At 36.4% G+C, this 24,296-nt stretch overlaps 1 protein-coding gene and 2 long non-coding RNA genes across 3 annotated transcripts; 2 read left to right on the top strand and 1 right to left on the bottom strand.

Moving 5' to 3' along the window:
- The first annotated feature begins 3,643 nt into the window (after window positions 1-3,643).
- LOC110384979 (uncharacterized) lies at window positions 3,644-18,778 on the top strand. The gene is made up of 3 exons (XR_009974028.1): window positions 3,644-3,900; window positions 15,827-15,994; window positions 18,462-18,778. It is a non-coding gene; the product is annotated as an uncharacterized LOC110384979 (long non-coding RNA).
- An 880-nt stretch (window positions 18,779-19,658) lies between these two features.
- LOC134199447 (uncharacterized) lies at window positions 19,659-21,825 on the bottom strand. Its single transcript, XR_009973937.1, has 2 exons — window positions 21,188-21,825; window positions 19,659-20,923 (listed from the first exon to the last, which is right to left on the bottom strand). It is a non-coding gene; the product is annotated as an uncharacterized LOC134199447 (long non-coding RNA).
- A 1,097-nt stretch (window positions 21,826-22,922) lies between these two features.
- Window positions 22,923-23,515, top strand: LOC119629003 (uncharacterized). The gene is made up of 2 exons (XM_038013306.1): window positions 22,923-23,353; window positions 23,455-23,515. Exons 1-2 carry the CDS (start codon window positions 22,923-22,925, stop codon window positions 23,513-23,515), a joined length of 492 nt encoding a protein of 163 aa, XP_037869234.1.
- Window positions 23,516-24,296: the final 781 nt, after the last annotated feature.

A 24,296-nucleotide genomic window follows, 5' to 3' on the forward strand; every position in this document is an offset into this window, starting at 1 on the left:
GTGGGGCAGCCGTTGTAACTATACTGAGACCTTAGAACTTATATCTCAAGGTGTGTGGCGCATTTACGTTGTAAGTGTCTATGGGCTCCAGTAACCACTTAACACCAGGTGGGCTGTGAGCTCGTCCACACATCTAAGCAATAAAAAAAAAGACAAATTTTACTTATTAATTGTAGATGTAATGTATTTATGAAATTTGGTTGGTTGTGCTTCAATTCATAGGTTTAGAATACGTATTAAAGCTAAGTTTATTAACATCGTAAATTAAGGTAAGTAAGCGTAGCCTATTCGGCAAGTTGTCCGGTGTACCTGCACTGGCAACCACGCAATATGGTGCCATTCCATCTCGAGACTTGAATTCGGACGAATTGACAGAATAACGAATTTCCTAGATTTCATACTCATACTACAATCGTACTTGTTCACCTTCACTTCACCTAAATCTACCTTTATATCCTGAGTACTTATACCTATTTGAGAACGCTAGGAGCCTATATGAGTCTGTCACCAGCTACTACCGTCCTACCCTTTTCTTCAACTACACATGTTACACTAATACAGGTAATAAGTATTTATTTTTATTTTCCATTAAAATGAAAATTACGTAAATATATTGTTTTAACGTTTAGGTATATTATAAAATAATAATTTATATTAGAAAATATATTTATTTGTTTTTCTCGTTTTTACAGTACAATTTTTGTAGTTTATAACAGGACAGTATAATAAATAGGAGAATAAGGTCACTTGTAATTATTTATCCCGAACGAACGCATGTGCACTTAAACTGGAAACTTTGAAAAATAGTATAAAATAGTAATTGTGATAATATAAAGGTTTTAGATATGAATTAAGGGTAGGTGTATTCGTTGAATAGATTTAATTAATAATATAAGTATATGTTATTATTGTGTTCACTTATACATAGTTTGGATGTAAAAATACTGCGGTGTACAAATTATTTTAAACTGTTTTGATTGCCATGCTTAGTGTTTTTTGATTTCATATTCTTAGTTTGCATAGAAAGTTACATGAGCTGTCAGCCGACCCGATTTGAAGTGACTATTGGAGGCCATGGACAAAAAAAACGTGACTGCCACTTAGAAAACAAGACACACATACCAAACCCCTTGTTATTCTAACTAAAACAAATGGGTGGATGATTTTTATTTTAAACACCATGATACGATATGGAGATTGAAACATTAGTGTCCAATGATTGAAAAATAATTCTATGGTAACTTTACAGTGGAAATAGGGACCGTGAAGCGTATAATTGTTATTACAGTCTTTTGAATTCGATTTATCCTTGCTTAAGTCTGTCTATTTACTGCTTGGTTTAATAAAAGTTTTTTAACTTACTGAATTGGCAGATGCACTTATCAGGTGCATCTATGTTTAATAGCAAATAAATGCGCTAGCCAGGAAGAACGTAATACAATGTGGGTTAATGAACGAAACCTACACTTATTTTGTATGGCAATTATGTTATTTTGTAATATTCATACAATGTTGTCTCGAGCAATCCCTTGTTACCCCGTTGTGTGAGAATCGACTCTAAAGCTCTGTATCTTGACGTATTTTCCTGGCTCAGATTGTTCAAGCTGTTAATGAGATTTGTTATAAAATAAGTTGAGGGCTCTTAGCTGCCATCCAACGAGATTGCTTTTCGTGGTCGGCATCAATTAATAGTTTTGTTTATAGGTAAAACCGAGTGAATTGTATAGCACAAGAATTGTTCGTGACTGACGTCTATAGGACATGCGTCATTGTCGTGCATAGCTCGTTTAAAGACAGGGGTTACCGTCTTTTGCAAAACGTTAAAGTTTCTCAACTGGTACTAATACTCTTTGTGAATTTGTATGCAAGTGCATTCCAACTTTTCATCTTGTATGCTTTGACTACTGCGAAACATGCAGGACGGTTGGTACATTGAAGGTTTTTATTTAAATTCTCCCTACACTGACGTATATTTCAATTACATAAATGGGAGGTTTAGAAATGACTGCAATTCTTTTTTCCCGGCAATATTAATTCGACAACAATAAAAATTCGTCAATATTAAGATTTAGATTTCATCTCTAAGCGTTTTGATAATTTTTTATCATTTTGTTTGAATATATACAGTATACATGTACATGTTTGGCTCTGTTTCAATCGTAAAAGCTAACGGCTATCCGCTCAACCCATCGGCGTGATTGCAACATCATTTATTTTGTTACTATTTTTTTCTTCTTCTATTATTGTTAATCAACCTACACTAAGAAATTATGTACTATGAATCGACCTTAGAAAATTGTTCCAATTTGCATAATGTTACCATTTTAAAATTTTATGGACAATCAAAGAAGAGTTGTTTAATCATTACATGAAAATAAATTAAATAATTGTGTGTCGAAAATGTCGGCTGATAGATATATCCATAGTTAATCGTTCATTTTTTGTGTATATCTCAAAGTTAAGTGTAGTTTTTTGTTTTAAAATATATTTTACCAATAATGACGCAATCTATCGGTGTTATGCGCAGTTTATAATTTTGATAGTCCAAAGAATAGTATTGTTGCGTATTTTGTTTCTGATTCCATAAATATTTATATTTATTCATCTACCACACCTATAAACTTCTCTACATTTTCGAATAGGTTTTTTTCATTAAACTATTTTAAAGATTCTGTTGTTGGTCTAAATTGTATTTTAGAAATTTGAACAATGGTGATTATCCACACGCGGGTAACGGTTTAATTAATCTTGTTTTTCTTTTCTTTTTAACAAATGAATAAATATCAAAACGGTTTTTAAACAGCTGTAATAATAGCTTTTTTTACCATAATAGAGAATAGTTCATGTTTTAAAACGCTGACGTCATACTATAAAAATAACATAGAAAAGTAAAATAATATAGAAGTTACTGGGCTATAGTTCTGTTTTTTTTTTCGCATAACCCAATATCTAGTATATTATTAGCACTACAACTGATACGAATTTCTGATGCCTTCTACCACTCGTCCTGAAGACGCCCTTAGTGGGTCCAACTATTTTTCAGAAATAAAAAGTGATTGCAATCCGTATCTGTGCCTCAGTTCTTCTGCCCACAATCAATTCATCACCATTCATACATATTTTCTAATCTTTTTCTTATACTTACGACACTGAAGAAACAATCCACTTGAAGCTGTAGAATGTGGAAGAATGTGGAACAAACGTCATAAATGTATTTTTGATATGTCTAACGTAGATAAGATTTCACGTTAGCATTTCAGCAGCAGCCTAGCAAGTAGTACGTGGCTACAACAAGAAAAGTACAGTTGCGTGACTATTGCGGCAACTTTCCAGTAGAAATAAACAGGTTTTGTTTTCTTTTTGTGAAGAAAAAACCGTAATAATATTTTTGGTAAAATACTGTATTTTTCTGAATTGCTCAGAAATAACTTGTCCATTCATTTATATTCGGCTTTAGACTGGATTCTTTTTTTTTTTCGAAATTATAGAGCGGATTATAATTTTAACCAATAAAGTATCCATTGTTACATTTACAAGAAACTATGTGTTATTGTTAATTTAAATTCGTAATTTAACCATTCGTAGAAATTTCCTAGATACCCTTGAACTTAAAATGGCAGTTCTCGGCCGCGTTGCCAATGACCCCACTCGACAGGCGCCCGCGCGCGTCGCGGTCCAGCTCGGTCGCTAATTGTTATGTAACAGAGAACAGTTACGTGCATCGCAAACGACGCACTTTAATATTCATTACAAGGCAATATTACGTCGTCGTGGAAGCGGACACATGTGCACGGAACACCGAAAACGCTGTGATAATGTTACAGGATTTTATAAACTGGTTCGGGGAACACGAATGCAAGTTCTTGCCAATCCCGAAGGGAAGGTGAAGTCACTGAACTTGTAAGTCGCTTGCTACATCTTGTTACTACGTTCATCGTTCTAGCGATACTTAAAACAATTGGACTCTCGTTTTTCTTTTTAATATACATATTTAATTAAATCATATTTCATTTTGAGAAACACATCAACATAAATGATAAGGCATTTTTTTAAATTTCGATATTCGAAGTATGTTGCTCGCTGCAGCTTAGTAGCCACGCTTACCTACCTTACAACCCCTGAATGGATTTTGTTTATCATAATTTCTTAAGTTTAAAATATGTGGTTGATTGATTATAATTCAAAGCGTCTAATAATAAGAGTGTAGCTATTCGGAAAAATGAAATTATCTAAGACTGTGATTGACACATTTCATTTTTAAAATACGTTAAATCGCTTAACCTACCTTCTAATCCATGGCTACTCTCCAACATTTCTCTTGATTATTATGTGCGGAAGCCAGAAACACGTGTGTTAATTTAAATACAGCTCTCAATTCGTTCTCAATGCGATACCGCTTGCAGGCGCATTAATAACGTTTTTAAATATTGCATTCGATTATCTGTTAGGCAAGAGACAGAACGAGCGCCTGGGGCTTTTGTGCTAGAATTTTGATTGATATTTTTTGTCAGTTAACTCGGCCACAATAAGATGACAGCGGTAACAAGAGGAGTGCGAAATGGACTCAGTCGTCGTAACAGAAAGTATCAAGGTTAGCCAGTGGCGGGGCGGCCAAAACTCGGCTAGCAGTAACAGTACACCCACGGTACACGAAAAAAACTGATCACCCACTGCGGCTTCTTCGATGTCAGCTTTGTACCCGATGATCGACTTAATGACAACACAGACCTGAATGGACGGCCATTCGCTGTCTATAATACCAATGCCGTGTGCAACACCTCAATTTTGCGCTAAAGATTTAATTAGCGATCACATTCGCATATTATGTGTCGGAAATTAGATTGAGTTTAATTTGTATTTATTTTTTGTTCGGCTCGAGAGTTTTGTGTGACGAGAGAGAGTTCATCGAAATTGAAATTGGTTCGATTTCTGTACGTTTCCATTCAGTAATCAATATTTGTGAAGATACCTAATTAGGTTTCGACTGTCGTGGATTTACCAAAACGATTAGTAATACTTTCATTAGACGGATCGCAGCGGACGCGTCGGGATTGTGTGCTTCAGCAGCGAGTGCTCGTGTTGAGACCGCTTTCTCGACCTCATTCTTGACCGTAAGTCGGAAAGCGCCTTGTTCTCATAGTCGACAAACCGATGTATCTATGTCGATTACTTGTAGGCGGCCTTGAGCGGTAACCATTAATTTGTGTGCAAAGCCGCCAGCGATTCACCGTTATGCCAAGCGCCTAAATCTTGCTCTGACTGATTTTAAAGATAGTCATGCGAGCACCAGATACTCATAATATGAGCTTACATGGCATTGTTACGATGGCTGTAGAATATAATGATCATAATTTATTGTTGGGTTTTGGCGCTTGAAAAAAATAATGTATTCGCAAAATGATGCTTAGAAAAATAAAGTATAAAATTATTTTTTTCGCTTAGGTCGGCGAACAAACTTGCGGCTGAATTAGACGTTGTCTGGTTGAAATGTGTACCTAACACCATGGAATAAATACTCATTAGTGTGGCTTATAATATTATTTGAGCTAATATCATAATTAGGCAATGTTTGTCTACTAATATTCTTTATAATATGTATAAAGATATCGCAGAAAAAATTGAATTTGAAAAATCTTTGATATTTGATCCTATAATTAGGTGTTGCGTTTTTGTTATTTGATAACTTTTTTATTAGTGTAAAGAGACAATGTATGATGCAAGTGTAAGTAGTTTTCTTTGTTTGGTCGCGTGTATCGGATAAAGACAAGAAGAGCGTGCGCTCCAAAGTGGGCAAGCGGCGAGGTAGTTACGAGGCCGTGCCGCCGCCGCACAACGCTGGTGTGATCAGAATTTGTTTATGTAGCCTGGGAATAGTTCAGGCAAATGCTGCTCTCATTTGGCGAGGGAAAATCCTTAGCATTTTTAAGCGAAACGCTTTGCAACTACGAATGAATTCGTGCATTTCAAAAACTTAACACGAAACTTTAAATACGAATAAAATTACGACAAAAAGAATTATTCTTCTTATTTTTAGTACAGAAATAGCGGTATTACATGTTTTTTTAGTGAGCCGTACTGTCGTTAACTTCATTTGGCATGAACAAATATTTTTGGGCTTTTAGAAAAATGTAGCAATTATATATATTTGTTTTCAAGGAAAATATGTTTCTAGAGTTTGTTACACGAACATAAGGACTTAGCCATAAGGCGAGATAAAGTTTAATAGCTGAACCTACTTTATCATTCGATCTTTCTGACTACTTTTTTTCGTTAATATCTCAAAAAGTTGTCGTGGCCTAAAGGATAAGACGTCCGGTGCATTCGTGTTGAACGATGCACCGGTGTTCGGATCCCAGGCGGGTAACAATTTTTCTAATGAAATAGGTACTCAACAAATGTTCACGATTGACTTCCACGGTGAAGGAATAACGTGGTATAATAAAAATCAAATCCGCAAAGTTATAATTTGCGTAATTACTGGTGGTAGGACCTCTTGTGAGTCCGCGCGGGTAAGTACCACCACCCTGCCTATTTCTGCCGTGAAGCAGTAATGCCTTCAGTTTGAAGGGTGGGGCAGCCGTTGTAACTATACTGAGATCTTAGAACTTATATCTCAAGGTGAGTAGCGCATTTACGTTGTAGATGTCTATGGGCTCCAGTAACCGCTTAACACCAGGAGGGCTGAGAGCTCTTCCACCCATCTAAGCAATAAATAAATAAAAATAAAAGCTTATTCAGTTAACTAAAATTCGAAATTAACTTTAATTAAATTGGTCAAATTCGTTCGCATGAAAACAAAACATCCGATTTTTTAAACATAGATGTTTTAATTAAGCAACAAGAAATTTAACCTAAGGCGAATGCTCAGTCGTTTTTTATTGAACATTAGTTTTCTTTCTTCAATTTTTTCAATAGGTTCCACTAAGGCGATAGAAGTCGATCTTTTAACACGGTTTCACCTGCACATTGCTGACTGATGACTTTGGAATGATTGAAAACTGTCCTACGTACGGGCCACGGATGACAGCAGTCTCACACTCAGTGGGTCACGTTTCCGATCCGGTGGTAGATTCTGCGAAGCACTGCTCTTGCTAGGGTCAGTGTTAGCATCACTCCGGTTTGAGCCCCGTGAGCTCACCTATTAAAATAAATAAATAAATAAATATTTACTAACAATCACGCCACGTTAACTGGTCCCGTGATAAGTTCGTAAAGAACTTGTGTTACAGGTACCAGATAACGGAAATAAATGTAAGATTTTTATTATACACATACATATAACTAGTCAGGTCATAAGTATTGTCACACAGTAAAAACTTTTCTTTTAGGATGCTGGCCACAAAAAAGTTTATTGAATTCGAATTTCGAATTGTTCATGAAAATAAAAATGTATACTTTTAGCATTTTACTCATTTTTAAATATGGAGTGGACGCTTAAAGAAGACCGTGTTGCAGTTATTGCGTTGCATCGTTGCGGTTACGCGCCAATTCAAATTTTTAACATACTGAAAAATTTGAATATAACCAAAAGATTCGTTTATCGTGCCATCAAATGATACAATGAAGACTCTAGTGTAGATGACAGGTCAAGAAGTGGTCGCCCTCGGTCTGTTAGGACTCCAGCAGTGATAAAAGCTGTGAAGGCGCGAATTCAAAGAAATCCCAAACGTAAGCAGAAACTGTTGGCCCTTCAGATGGGGTTAAGCATAACCACGGTGAAAAGGGTGTTAAATGAAGACTTAGGCCTTCGGGCATATCGAAGAAAAACAGGACATCGTTTGAATGCTCGTCTAATGGACCTGAGACTGAAGAGATGCCGCGCTTTGTTGAAGCGGTACGCGGGAAAAAAATATCGGGAAATCCTTTTTTCGGATGAAAAATTTTTTACCGTAGAAGAGAGCTACAACAAACAAAATGATAAGGTGTACGCACACAGTAGTGAAGAAGCGAGCAACCGTATTCCGCGTGTCCAACGAGGTCATTTTCCATCCTCGCTCATGGTATGGTTGGGAGTTTCTTATTGGGGCTTAACAGAGGTACATTTTTGTGAGAGAGGTGTAAAAACGAATGCACTTGTGTATCAAAATACAGTCCTGACGAACCTTGTGGAACCTGTTTCTCATACCATGTTCAATAACAGGCACTGGGTATTCCAACAAGATTCGGCGCCAGCTCATAGAGCGAAGAGCACACAAGACTGGCTGGCGGCGAGTGAAATCGACTTCATCCGGCACGAAGACTGGCCCTCCTCCAGTCCAGATTTGAATCCGTTAGATTACAAGATATGGCAACACTTTAAGGAAAAGACGTGCTCAAAGCCTCATCCCAATTTGGAGTCACTCAAGACATCCTTGATTAAGGCAGCCGCCGATATTGACATGGACCTCGTTCGTGCTGCGTTAGACGACTGGCCGCGCAGATTGAAGGCCTGTATTCAAAATCACGGAGGTCATTTTGAATAAACTTTAGTGTCATAAGAATCTATGTTTTGTTAAGTTCATTTTGGTATATGAATGGTTACATAATGAATAAACTTGTTTCAATTATTTTACATTAAACATGTGACAGAATTTATGACCCGACTAGGTATTTAATATACATCCATAACCCTGGAAAAGACATTTATATTTATCATACAAATATCTTCCCTTGGCGGGATTCGAACCCGCGACCCCCTTGTGTAGTGACCATATCACTTGCCACTACACCAGACGGCCGTTATTAGTTAAGGTTACACTGAAATAGCCTCTCAAGACTAACAACTTAGGTAGGAATAAAAAAAAAACAGTCTTTTGAGTGACGATTATATTCGTTTACTTTCTTTATTTTAAGGCAGAAACGAAAACCTAACTTTCGTCAAGCCCTGAAGTCTTACCGAGGTAGTCCGGTCGCTTCGCGGAGGCAGCGTTCGTCCCTGGCGTTGATAAGCAAATGAGGTCTGCCTTCAATTTAAGATGAAAAAATAAGGTCTCGTTTAAATGTAATCGCGAGCACATGCTCGTAAAACCACGTCATCTCGGATCCTCCCGATCCACTGACGGTGCTTCTAGGTACTTCAAGCACCGGTCACCGTTCTCGTCGAACCCGTCGCTTGCGACGAAGGGCTCGACGAGTAAATTAACTCTCAGACACAGCCCACTCACTGAGTTTCTCGCCGGATCTTCTAGTGGGTCGCGTTTCCGATCCGGTGGTAGATTCTGCGAAGCACGGCTCTTGCTAGGGTTCGTCAGGTTTGAGCCCCGTGAGCTCACCTACTAGTTACGGTTACGCTGGAATAGCCTCTCTAGGCTACCAGCTTAGGTAGAAAAAAAAAGCTCGTAAAAACTAAATGTGTGTTGAATCTTTAAAACATATCAATGTAATGGTCTATTAAAACGTTAAGTGTGTATATGCGTATATATACATAACGGTATATATATATTTGTGTAGATGGTTGTGGACGAGCTCACGACCCACCTGTTGTTCCTCTTAGTACTACCAATACCTTAACTTACCTTAGTATTTGACCCATAGTAGTCATCAACAACGTAAATGCCGTCACGATGTATCACATCTTAGAGACTAGAAAAATACAAAATAAAGCATTACATCATATTACATTCCATAGTATTCTGTTATTGGTCATAGATATGTATGTTATCTAAATATTCCACAGAATATATAGATATTTCATATTTAAACAAGCGTTAACGAGAAAATCCCTTGAAAACTCTGTTCTGAGGAATTGTTTGAGATGATACCATCATCTCGTTTTTACTATCGCACCGCCCGCCACTAGAGTAGAATTCATCCATACTACCTGGAGCCATTGCCTTCATCCACAGTGTGTTTCCAGAGATCTTTTTTGCCACGTACCATCTGGCTTTGGGAATGAGCTCCTTTACACGGCATTTTCTGGTAGGCGGCGGCTTGGGTCCTGGCATTGCTGACCTGATATGCTGACTGTCCACGAGCAACACTAACCGCTCACTCTCAGGTGGACCGTACGCTCATTTGCCTACACGGGCAATTTCTTCTTCTTCTCAGTCGTGTCACTCTTGACAGAGTGGTCGTGATCGTTATGTAGTGTTGAATAAATAATAATAATAAATAAATAAACATAATAATAAAACTTTACCAATCGTGCAGCGGAATTAGTGAACTGGAACATTTGAGTTTTGAGACATTTGAGATCAGCGGAAGCAATTCCTGTATTTTATCAAATAAGTATAGGTAATAAAATAAATTATAGCTGTGAATAACATGACAGCGCATTAAAGATTTATTCTGTTTGTAATTTTATTTAATTTTGAAAAGTAATTTAATTAACTAGATTATGCTTTTATATAGTAGGTATTAATATAGATAGGAACAATAAAAATTGTTATAATGGAAAGCTAAAAGCGAATAAGTTGAACTGACTGAACGTACTGTTATTTTATTTTTGTATTGCTTAGATGGATGGACGAGCTCTCGGCCCACCTGGTGTTAAGCAGTTACCGGAGCCCATAGACATCTACAACGTAAATGCCGCCACCTACCTTGAGATATAAGTTTCTAAGGTCTCAGTATAGTTACAACGGGTGCCCTTCAAAACGAAACGCATTACTGCTTTACAGCAGAAACAGGCAGGGCGGTGGGATCTACCCGTGCGGACTCACAAGAGGTCCTACCACCAGTAATATTTAAATTGTTAATTATATACCTGAAATAATGTTTCACAATTGTGATTATTGACATTGATTCTATTGATACATAATCATTATAATCTCATATAGAGTGTCTCAAAACATAAATTTTCATATATTTGTATGTCAAAATAAGCAGAACAGAGACAGTGAATTGGTCACAAAAATGCATATTATGTGCAGTATATCTTAAAATACATTTAATTATATTTAATACTTGAATATTTTATAACAAAATGCGATGTGGATTTTTTTTAAACACGCTTATATTTAAGTTCTAGTATTAAAAATTTCAATAACATTTTTAATATGATTAAAACTTCCTATGGCTCTATTTAAAATTGTCTTACACGTCGTTTGTGTAGTGGCAACAACAGTATGTGCGTGCGACACGACGTGATCGCGCGCCGCCGACGCCGACGTGAGCCCATTGTTGCCTTAATAGATAATTAGTAATGTTCCGTTATTTAACACGATCGATCGCCAACACTACAACAGATAGCCACTAACTGCACTACACTGTACGGCGGCGTGCCGCTGACAATTCGTAACGCAGCTTGCTAAAACTGGAGCACACAGCGTTATTGGGTCTGACTATTTTTTTAGGTGTGACCGGATACATCATGTAGGATTTATTCGTCTGGTTCACTGTAATTTTGAGTTCAAAAACACACTTTTAAGCTATTGCATAGATTTTATCGCGGGCCTTTAGCGCGACTAGAGAGTGGAATCATGAAATTCCGTAACGAAAAAAACCTTCCACCCCTCACTACGCCTACTATGTAGCTCGCGTTCAACACATTCACACGTTGCGCTTGTGTAGTGTTTAAAGTAATAAGTGTAAACACCGATTTATGTACTATCAAAATATGTGATATAATTTCGTGGGTAACACAACGATAACGCGATTCAGATTTTCGTCAAGCGCCTTCTATCGGCGACAAACGGAATTGTAAAATAGAAAATTATATCACAATGCGTTTTCTATCGCTTAGTCGAAGAATTTTATTACTACTCCTACTACTCATTCAGTGATTGGAGTGGCATTAAAAATAAACTAGCTAAACCGTTGATTCTGGGCGAATGAGAGCTAGAACTAGCATCCAAAGGCGTGTCTCTATCCCATGTAGCGCCCTCTAGTGAGTGCGCGGTCAAAATGGAATACTCACAATGTAGTAGATTCATTGAAAGTTAGCCCACTGAGTTTCTCGCCGGATCTTATTTTATTGTTGTTTTAATATTAAATTTATTGTCGATTTATAATTGCATAAGTTGATAAAAAATGCTATGCAATAGCTTTACCGCGGCAGTCTCCGAGTGCCTCCTCCTCCTTGCGTCGGTTTCCTCATTACTGAGGGTCGTGGTCATGGCCTTGAAACAGATTGTTTTTTATAGTGCACCGCCATCTGTTCCTATCTGCAGCTGAGTGCAGAGCATCGTGCACTGTGGTATCCAGGGCTGCACGAATCTGGTCCGTCCAACGGGTCGGGTTCCTGCCTCTTGGTCGCTTGCCCTCGACCTTTCCAGTGACCATCAATTTCTCTAAGTTGTCACTGTCTTTCCTTGCGATGTGGCCAAAGTATTCAAGAATCCTTCGCATGCAAATGGTGGAGAGTCTAGTCCGGATCTTCAACTGAGCTAGGATGGATAAATTGGTGCGGCGTGCGGTCCAGGGAATATCCAACATCCTCCTCCACGACGAGTGCCACACGTCTTTTTTATTTATTGTGTTATTCTTTGATTCTCAGTCGTGACCATGTTTTGATTACAGTTTCACTTTGACGTCAGTATTCCGGGAAATTAATACTACACCCTTAATTTCAGATGAAGCTCAAGCAGCTTCCAATTTATCTATTTTTATGAACATTTTATTAGTTTAATTTAACACCATATACTGTTCACTTCTCTCAGACCACGAACAAAACATTGAGTCCTGAATTAAGCTTTAGTATTGCAAAAAAAAACACTCGAAAATAAAGATCTTCAAGTCTGTGATCGTGGAGCTGTGTTTGCGAGTCGTGTGCAAGGAAGGCTAAATCTGAGATTTATGTAAATTCTAAAAGCTTTGATCATGTAATAGGAAAATGGCGATTTCAATTTTGGTTTAAATTTATTGAGATATAACATCAACATCATTGATTCGTAGTAATTTTGAGTTTATGTCCAGTCTAACAGTCAATCAATTCTGTTTTCGACTACATAATAATATTATATTCATTCATATCTAAATGCAGTTTCATAAGAATAAACTTTTAATCGATAACTTGCCACTTAAAGCTGGTAAACGTTACCGAAATCAGTTAATGATTATCTTTATTTGTATTTTTAATTTATATTGAAGACAAGCTAATAAACGATCTCATTATAAGTTTTTAGCGCCACACACGAACTCTAATGACTATCTTTTACTAACATAGTGTACTATTAACATAACATAATGAAACAAAATAAAATAATGAGAAATTCTATGACGAATTTGTGACATTAAAGTTTTTCTGTTAACATTATCTTGTTCATTTCCGTCTTCATTTTTAGGAACGATTCTCCTTGGTTTGCCCAAAAACAAAATACTGCACATGCTGATTGAGGATACGCTACACTAGTAGACGCTTTATTAATACTCGGTGTTGTTATTCCTTCATTGTGAAAACTGTACGTGAACACGTTTTAAGTACGTAATTACTTGGGAAAAAAAAATCCCGGTCATAGAATGTTAGCCCCGTGCATAATTGCATCACTCCGAATACACCGACCGTGAATAAGCTTCATATGTACTTAAAGTCCGCATATAACGTTTTCTATATCTTTCTTATATCTTATAACATTTACCTAGGGACTGGATAAAATGTTACAGTTCATTTTTTCAAAGTTAGTTACTTTTTTTAAATTCTACATCGCAAAATAAAAAACTTTTAGCAAACCTTTCTCAATTACGTTTAAAATCCGACAGCTATAAAAATCTTAATTAAACAACGAAAAAGTAATATTTTTATAATGTACTAGCTGACCCGGCAGACTTCGTAGTGCCTCAATCGATAAATAAAAGACCTAAACTTTTGTATAAAATAAACTTAAAACAAACAAAAGGAATCCGTCCGACGGGGGACACATCAAAGGATAAACAAAATTATTATTTTTATTGAATTCCGAGCATTTTCATATTTATCCACCTTTTAAACCATCTCTGGACTTCCACAAATAATTCAAGACAAAAATTAGCCAAATCGGTTCAGCCGTTCTCGAGTTTTAGCGAGACTAACGAACAGCAATTCATTTTTATATATATAGATTAATGTACTTACTATTGGTTAATCGTGCGGTTCTGGAACTTGTTTTTTTATCTATCCAAGTACAGTTTAAAGAATACCTACAACTCAACCGGATGTGGCGACCATGCGTTTTATAGCAAGACATAATATGCGATTGCATCTTCAGTCAGTGCTGCATAAAAGCTGATATCACGAAGGAATATAAAATAATAATTGATGACAGTCATAGATGAAAGCTTTTTGATTCGTTTCAATGATCAAATAACACCGTCGTCGCCTTTAAGCAGGATGTAAAACGTATTTTTGATGTATACTATAACGTCACTGTATCGTATACTAAGAATAATTTTGCATATGAAAAAAATATATTGAAAGGTTTGATCATCGTACTATAGACTTTGGTGAAGTCGGTAAACAAAATGTATTTTATGTTGGGTCATGACCACCGTGAGTCATATTACGAGGAAGATCTGGAAGCAATGTCGTCATCCGCGCCGATGGAGCAGCCGCTGCCGCGATCGCCTCGTACCCGCTCACGATTTGCCGTTTATCTCTATAAAACATAGGTTAATTAATGATCGCTTTTTACTATGGTTATTTTTAATATCTGACTAATCAGTAGATGTTACTGAAGATTTCTAGTTCCAGGCACGCCTGATTGATTTATTTGTGTTAAGAATCTACAGCATATTGCGTCGTTTGCTTTTACATGATTGGCCATTTATTTTATTTCATGCTTATTTCTGCTTTTACAATAAGATACGAATAAAATAATGCTTGCTTAGTTCCCGGTAACTACCACAATACAGCCCACGTTGAGATCTACTTTCAGTGTGATTTTTGTCTTAAGCAGTATTTAAGTTTCTCCTTAAGTCCAGTTCCTTCGAAGTGTTGTGTCAATTTATCTGAAAGGTTTTTTTTCAGACTACAATGCATGATTACAGCGGCGTAGAAATAATCCGAATGGTAGTATTCATTCGAGCTACAGACTACAATGTGTAAATAGAACAGGAATTACAAGTCGCAATATTACTACTAATATTACTACTGTTAAGATGACTACTACTGTTACTACTACTACTGCTACTATTGCTACTGTTGCTACTACTACTTCTACTACTGCTACTATTACTACTACTACTACTACTACTACTACTACTACTACTACTACTACTACTATTACTGCCGCTGCTGTTGCTGCTGCTGTTACTGCTACTACTACTGCTACTACTGTTACTACTACTACTACTACTCTCATGTGTACTTATAATAATTGTCGCATTGACAAAATGTTTCTAAGAAAATTTATTATGCTTATGTCGTGCGTAGAGACTAGCATGGTTAGGCAGCCGTTATACAATATACATATTTCAGACTTTGTCTTCATGTCTCAGCTTGAATGGAGACGTTCGTGGTGTGTTATCCATGGGCTTCGGTAACAATTCAACATCAGGTGGGCAGTAAGCTAATCTAAACGTGTGGGCTACTTAAAAAGACTATCTTACAACAAGATCTTCTACATAGTTTGAAAATACCTTTTGCAAATAATATAGCCACGCACGCAGAGTCACAAACTCGTTTTTATCGCGGTAGTTTCTTCAAAATAGGCTTATTAAATTGAAATTATATGTATATGTATGTATTATTGAAACGCTACAAATCGCTATGTATTAATTACACTTTATTTTTAAATGCATATACAAGAATATCTATGTTTTATGCGTTTTTGTTTTAGAATTGCTCATTAGTTTATGAACAAATATACCATTACAATGTTTGATTTTCACGGTATTGAATAATCTTGTAAATTTGTAAGACGGATAGGTTTCCGCAACTCAAATATTTAACGTTTCTTTTGCGTAACGTCGGAAGTTATTCTTTTTCACCCAGGACCTCATCGAGCGGCCTTGGAATGTAAAGACATTGCACCTGCTAGTATGCAACTCCGTTAGTTCCAGCCGCTTACGTCAGCCGATGTCTTATCTGGATCCATAGAAGCATACACACAGAAGCCAGAAACCTACAACTTATAGATCTCTGTTAAAAGGACTACGATAAGTAAGAGAACCCACTACTAGACAACTGTGGTGGTAGTGCATGCATTGGCATGAATTGAATGACACCAATTTTTTTTCCTTCAATTATCTTTATCTATATATATATGTATATATATAAATGAATTGCTGTTCGTTAGTCTCGCTAAAACTCGAGAATGGCTGGACCGATTTGGCTAATTTCGGTCTTGAATTATTTGTGGAAGTTCAGAGAAGGTTTAAAAGGTAGATAAATATGAAAATGCTCGGAATTAAATAAAAATAACACTTTTGTTTTTCATTTGATATGTCCCCCGTCGGACGGATTCCTTTTGTTTGTTTTAAGTTTATTTTATACAAAAGCTTAGGTCTTTTATTTATCGATTGAGACACAGCGAAGTTTGCCGGTTCAGCTAGTTATTTATAATATTTATTTTCATTAAAATGTTTACTTTTCTAAATTAGACAAATTTTAATAGAAGTAAATAATATTCAAGCGAATTTTCTCAATTCATTCATGGCGTCGTTCTGAGAAAATTGAAGTTCTAATAGAGGTAATTTCAATATTGGAAACATGTTGGTATGTGATCTCATGTTTAATTTATTTTTGGGTCACGTACGAATTCTTAGTGGTTATTTCTTGCTAAACAATATCGCGTGACACAGATCCCTCCGTCTCCAAGAAGCGTTTTTAATACACATAAAACAATCACCGGGAATATGTTTTTATTCTTGACTATGCACGTAATTTTAGTTTATACAAAACATTTCCTGTAGTAAAGTGCGCAATTAGAAGTTTTTGTTACTTAGTACAAGTTTTCTCGCTAGCGCCTCACGCATAAGTTAAACGTGATAATTTAAGAAATAGGTGGTGTAGCACTGGCTCTTTCTAAGAAAAACAGTAATCAAGTGATAGTTCAATAATCCCACATATACGAGGTTCATTCAGTTGTCAATTTCAGTCATACATCATCTATGCTTATTAACTCTGTTGGGGATATTGTTTAATGGATATACCTACTCTTGCCATAAATACTGAGACAAAGGAAAAAAAAATTCTATTGCAAATAACATTTATTAATTTTACAGTGTGTTAGTTTAATACATAAATATAAAACAATTTAAAGTATAAAAAGCTTATTCGAAGTGGTCTCCATTGGCTGCAATACAGTCCTTTAAACGTTGAGGCCAGTTATCAATAGAAGCACGCACTCTTTCCATGGGAAAATTTTTCACTGCCAATCGTACGGATTATTTTAGGGACTCCCAATTATCATGGCGTTTAGAGCAAGCCGTACTCTCTAAAACTGACCATAAATCATAATCCAGCGGATTAAGATCGGGACTAGACGACGGCCAGTCTTCAGCTCTGATGAAGTCCGAAACGTTCGTTTCCAACCAAGACTGCGTAGACCGAGCTTTATGACCTGGCGCCGAGTCTTGCTGGAAGGACCACTCTTGATTATTGAACATGGTGTTGTTAAGGGGCTTCTCTACCTTCTCAAGAATGGTATCTTGATACACTTTTGCCGATGTTTTGATACCTTTTTCACAAAAGTATGGCTCCTTCCACTCCTTCATAGCTAATACCCCACCAAACCATCACTGAAGTCGGATAGTGCCCACGTTGCATTCTGTCGACTAATTGGGAAGCTTCCTTAGAGCTTTGAGCATAAAAACGGTCATTTTGTTAGTTAAAATGTTGCTCAATTGTAAAAAAAATCTCATCCTTAAACAAAATAATATTGTATTAAAATTTTCTAGATAAGTGCTTCAGTTGAGTATATTATTTTTAAACAAACATAAATCGTATTTTCAGAACTGATATCTAGACATTGATTTTTGAAATATACTATCATCCGGTAATATCATGTCCATTATAAACTCATTAGTATAGCGGGCAACGGCACTCGAGCCGGGCGCCAAATTACCAACATTATCAATTTATACTCGCTCGTACACAAACAAAAAAGTCGAATGTAGATGGCCGGTTCCCGTTAACAAATTCGTATTGTGCAATGTAGGAGAAAAATTGTAACGCGTGTTTTGAAATTTGGATACACTTTTTGTGGTCGTGTTTGATACCGCTACGGTTAAAGACGTACATATGTGAGCGCTTTTTTAAATGCTTTCACTGAAGTTTTCGAACTCGACATCAATCATTACTAGACGTATGTATATATCCGTCGGGGCATTTCACGGCGCAGATAGGTTAACTCGTCTATTAATATTAATGTCCGGGCATTCATAAGTCTACTTTATCATCCAAAACGTGTTTTGATATACGAAAAAGCATCAGATCAGACGAAAACAAAATATAAGAAACTGATTTAGCATTAGTGGCTTTAGGTGGTTTTCCTTCATTATTTATTTTCAACTTATTATGTTCAGTGTTAATCTTTAATCAACGATCAGAACTTTGATTATTTTCTTAAAATCGTGCTTGCCTAATAGTTATGTGCCTAATACTTACTTATGTTTATTTTGTACAGTTTCAGATGTTAAAGGTTATTTCCTTATTCTTCGTGTTTCAAGTGTGGGTAATGGAGAGACGCGTCACGTACCTGTCCATCGATTAGAATTTATACGGTTTAACATAGCTTGTGTGCAGCGAGCGGCCTTCGCAAGGACGCCGTGATAAAACGATTGCTTTAATTAATCATGCAATATACGCAGACTATGATTTTGTGTTGAGATTGTTTTTGTTGTTTAAAATACTTGAAATTCCTTAACTTTATTTACTATTACTAGGTATTATTTGGATTGTAATCACGGGTATTCTATGTGAAATAAAAATGTATACATGTAATGATTGACTTATTAATTAACGCACTTGGGTCCTTAAGTTTTGAAATTTTTGCAATCTCTTTAAGCTTTTATTAAGGAAAGGTTTCTGGAAATCTTACTGGTAAGGAGTAAAATGACATAAGTACGGCTCTATGGTCCGTTATTTTAAAAATAATGGGCCTGAAAATTCAGATGGGTACGCGCTATGGATTTTTTCATATTTTATTTCTATGTGGCTGAAGTATGGAAATCTCGTCACTTCTAAAGAAGCGTAAAAAAGCAGTATTACAGCTTCTACAAAGTTTTAAAAATTATCAATGTTTGTGATGAAGCAATACAATTCGCTGTGTACACTGAAGAAAGGTAATAAAAATAATATAATAGTTAAAAAAAACTAACAAAATACGCTTTTATAGAAAATCCAACTAAAAAATAGAAAATAAATTTTATTGAATTTGAATTAAAAATAGCGTAAGAAAAAAAATGATTTTATTGTAAAAAGCGTGGGGTGCTTTTCAGGATATTATCAAGATAGCCCTTCTAGTCATATCTGTTCATAGAATATTTATAGCTACTGATACCATGCACCCCGCGCTTTTTTTACAATAAAATCATATTTTTTTTACACTATTTTTAATTCAAATTTATTAAAGTTTATTTTATATTTTCTAGTTGGATTTTCTATAAAAGCGTATTTTGTTAGTTTTTTCAAACTATTATTTATTTTTCATTTTTCTGTTGAATTTCAATTTTTATTTTTTTAATATTGAATTGTCATCGGTCCTTAATAAGTGTACCAAATTTCGAGTTAATCCGACGTTTTAAAGGGGGTCAAAATAATGTTCAAATATTCCGTTACACACATAAGTCTGAAGCGTATTAAAAATAGAAAGGAGATAAAGAAGAGTAATGGAGAACTTTTTTAATTATTTCAAATATCTGCCTGTCTGTGTATCTGTTTTTTTTGTACATGTGTTCGCACACATTTCCGCAACTATCGAACGGACGGCAGTGATTATTTTAAAGCGGAATATGGGTTTTTTTCATCAAATGCGGTAAAAAGGAAAATATATAATATATACATTTTTTGTTTATTTTTTATTTTTTTTTTATTGCTTAGATGCGTGGACGAGTTCACAGCCCACCTGGTGTTAAATGGTTACCGGAGCTCATAGAAATCTAGAACGTAAATTATACCTCCCGGCTCGAGAGATGAGTTCTAAGGTGTCAGTTTATGCAGTATAGTTTAACGGCTGCCCCATCCTTCAAACCGAATCGTAATACTTCTTCACGGCAGAAATAGGCAGGGTAGTGGTACCTACCCGTGCGGATTCACAAGACGTCCTACCACCGAATTATAATACGCAATTTATTACGTAAATTATAATTTTGCGGGTTTGATTTTTATTACACGATGTTATTCCTTCACCATGGAAGTCAATCGTGAACAAATGTTAAGTACGTATTATATTTCATTAGCAAAATTGGTACCTGCCTGCCGGATTCGAACGCCGGCACAGTTGCATCGCTTGATACGATTGCACCAGGCGTCTTATCCTTTAGGCCACGACGATTTCAAAATTGTTTTAAATAAATTATAATAAATATCAAAGTAACTGATTTGTCTGTTACGTTTTCACGCCTAAACTGATTTTGACGAAATTCGGTATGGAAATAGTTTATTCTCTGCAAAAGAATATAGGCTATACTTGTCATAGCATTTCGGCTTACCGCCTACGCGACATAAATTGTACTTCACGCAGACGATATAGGGCGGAATATTATTATTATAAATATTACATTTGTATATCATTACTACATTCAGCACAATGAACTAACTAATTATAAAGGACTACGAGTACAGAGTAATGTGTACAAATTAAAATAGTAATAATAAAAAGGTAAACTATCGTAAAAAGTAAATTGGTTTGTTTAAAGTTATACAATTTGTGGACATAGTAAGCGCGTTTTGACAATTTTATTATTTCGTCCCCCCTTCGTCTCTTCTTAACTTTCCATCTGAATTCAATTTATTTCAAGTACTTCCTTAGTGCCTTGAACACGACGATGAATTAATTTATTTGCATTTCAAATGCTTTTTTTTAATTCGATTTTGAATTCTGTTGGTTTTGAATTTTGGTTATCCTTGTTGTTCCTGAAAGGTTGTCTGAAAAATGGGTTTTATATGAGAAGAATTATCTATGCAAAGAACTTTTTCGTTATGCATGTCATTGGTTAACATTTGTCAGTTGGTTTTCTGTTCGTATCTTAAAAGTTTATTGTTATTGTTGCCTAGATGTGAAAGGAGATGAAAGTAAGCGGAGCCTTGCTGGGTATAGGTCTCCTTCAAACCTCGCCGCAACGACTAGATCTGTATTCCTTGCATCCAGCGAATTCCCGACCGCAATACACTGATACAAATAATACTCACATAACGCTGCTGCCCACTCTTTGGTGAATACCTTAGTTGCCTTTTACGACACGCAAAGTGATCGGTTGGTGCTGTTCTAAGCAACGACCCAGTTAAAAATATAAAAATAAATAACTGGGAACAAATCACGCACCATTCGGTCCGAATTTAAGATGCCCTGTGTTATGGGTACCATGGAAACTGATATAGATACACTTTTATACGTTTTTAAATAAATACATACATAAATAAAAATGAATATTATAAATAAATACATATGTACAACAAGAATTTTTAACGTTTGTATAGAATCAGGTAATATGTTGTAGGCTTCAATTTTACATGGACTTAGTCGATTTTCCGCTGTTTAATTGTTATTTGAATTGCATTTCCTGACCGGTAAAACCAATCATAGCTGGTTTCAATCATTCATCAATCATTTTGAAATCGCACTTAAATAAAACGTGAATACGGTATTTACTTGATTAATGGCCAATTGAAGACGTCACGACACTAGCATGGGAGATGTCTGATACTAACTACTTCCTGCTCTTAGAAGTATTTGTTCAGTAACTACGTGACTTCTTCGCGGCATACGTGGACTTTTATATTTGACTATCACTTATAGAAAAATCTCTGTTTAAAGAAGTCCATGCTAAAGATAACTTTATGTTTTCACTAATACATTTTATAGATTATAAATTATCAGAAGATGTTATTTAATGAATCGTTCGTTTTAACGGTTATTATTTTGAACAAGCAGGTTCACGACTCCAACTTTTTGAACTATTATTGCCCTTGGCAAATGATTTAAGAACCGATTAATTAAGTTTCATATTAACTAACACTTTTGATACTATTGAATTGGTTCCGTGATTTGAACGCTTAAAATTGCAGAAAAGTCTCAAGATTTTTCAAACCTAAACTAAAGATTGTAGGAACAATTTTTTTAATTTTTTTGTTGCTTAGATGGGTGGACGAGCTCATAGCCCCACCTGGTTGTTAAGTGGTTACTGGAGCCCACAGACATCTACAATGTAAATGCGCTACCCACCTTGAGATATAAGTTCTAAGGTCTCAGTATAGTTACAACGGCTGCCCCACCCTTCAAACCGAAACGCATTACTGCTGCGTGGTAGAAATAGGCAGAGTGGTGGTACCTACCCATGCGGACTCACAAGACCTCCTAGCACCAGTAACTAACAAAATTGTAACTAGATTAAATTTCTGACTGATGCAATTTTTACAAATAAATCTCTTATCGTTTAATTCGAACGAGATTGATAATGTAAAATTTATTAATTTATTCATTTTAAACGTAGCAAAATTTTAGAGGAATAATTGGTATTGTAGCGTGCAACACTCGGTTGCACTCGGGCGTCATCGGTCGCGATCGGAGTTCCCGAACGCGCAGGTGTCCCGTGACGTCACACGGCGAAATTCGCGCGCGTCGATTTAAGTGATTTGTAAAAACGTATTATAATTTTAGTTTGAATTGGTGTCATGTAGTGCCTAGTGACTTGTTTACTCTTTATACTTTTTATTAGAACATTGTACACATAATATTATATTATTATATGATTGTTGAATTGGTGTGTTTGACTTTTATGTGTTCGGAGCATAATATTCCCGAGAGTACAAATAACAAACTACAGTGGTGACCCCGACGTGATTCAGTGTACAAGTTATAAAATTAAATATAATAAATCGTTGTATTAACAAGAAAGACTTAGTGATGACTTCAAATAGTGACAAGATGGAAAATGCGAGCGAGGTTTGTCGTGTTGGCGTTAAAGTCCCGCCATTTTGGCCTAATGAGCCCGCGTTGTGGTTCGTACAATTGGAAGGACAGTTCGCGCTTTCAAATATCACGGTTGATGCGACAAAATTTTACCACGTCTTGGCAAATCTAGATTATAAATACGTGTGTGAAGTTAAAGACATTATAACTAATCCGCCAACGGAAAACAAATACGAGAAGATAAAAACGGAGTTGATTTCGCGGTTATCTGCGTCCCAAGAACAACGAGTGAGACAGCTTCTTACACATGAAGAACTGGGCGACAGAAAACCGTCACAATTTTTGCGACACTTACGAAATCTAGCTGGATCAGATGTACCTGACGAGTTCATTCGGTCATTGTGGACGAGTCGTTTACCTAGTCACGTACAAGCGATTATAGCAGCGCAAGTCGATCTCCCTCTAGACTCAGTCGCTCAAATTGTTGATAAAATTCATGAGATTACGCTCCAACCTCAGAATCAAGTGGCTGCAATGTCTACGGCAGTTCCCACAACCGAAGTTTCTTCTTCTACGTTTACTATGGAACAACTGACACGCCGCATTGATGATCTCGCAAAGAAGATGGACGAGCTGTCGGCTATTTCCCATTCGCGCTCGAGAACTCGAGCACAGTCCCCGCGCTGGCGTCAACGATCCCGAAGCCGCTCCAGCGTAGATTCAAGGCTCTGCTGGTACCATCGACGTTTTGGTAACAAATCTACGAAGTGCCGGGAGCCGTGTTCCTTCAGGGAGGGAAACGAAACAAGCAGTCAGTGAAGACGGCGACTCCTGACTGCGGTAGTGTGACAGCTGGCCGTGTTTTTGTAACCGATCGTAAGACAAAAGTGCAATATTTAGTTGACACCGGTTCAGACTTATGTGTTTACCCGTATAAGTGCGTACAAAATCGACAATGTGTGAAAACAGACTATAAACTGTATGCAGCAAACGGTTCAACCATAAACACGTTCGGTTGGATAAACATTTCTTTAGATTTTGGACTTAGACGTGCATTCTTTTGGCGTTTCGTTATAGCCGACGTCGGCAAGCCTATTATAGGCATAGATTTTTTGTCGCATTATAACTTATTAGTGGATGCTAGACATCACCGTTTGATAGACAATATAACGTCGCTCAGTGCTCACGCTCAACCTGCGTCAACCGATTTATATCAAATTAAGTCTGTTACAGGTACTTCACGCTATCATGATTTGCTTTCTCAGTTTCCGGACATCACTCGTCCGGCTGGGGACCTGTCTAAGCGTAAAATTAAACATAATACGTTTCACCACATCCGTACCACTCCAGGGCCACCAGTATTCAGTCGTCCTCGTCGTCTAGCACCGG

Source organism: Bombyx mori, chromosome 10 (assembly GCF_030269925.1).
Source record: "Bombyx mori chromosome 10, ASM3026992v2".
NCBI classification, from domain to species: domain Eukaryota; kingdom Metazoa; phylum Arthropoda; class Insecta; order Lepidoptera; family Bombycidae; genus Bombyx; species Bombyx mori.

Coding starts and splice junctions, on each gene's coding strand:
- LOC119629003 (XM_038013306.1), top strand. CDS start 22,923: ATGGAAAATGCGAGCGAGGTTTGTCGTGTTGGCGTTAAAGTCCCGCCA. Junction 23,354..23,454: donor GTACAAGCGATTATAGCAGC/GCAAGTCGATCT, acceptor TGTCTACGGCAG/TTCCCACAACCGAAGTTTCT.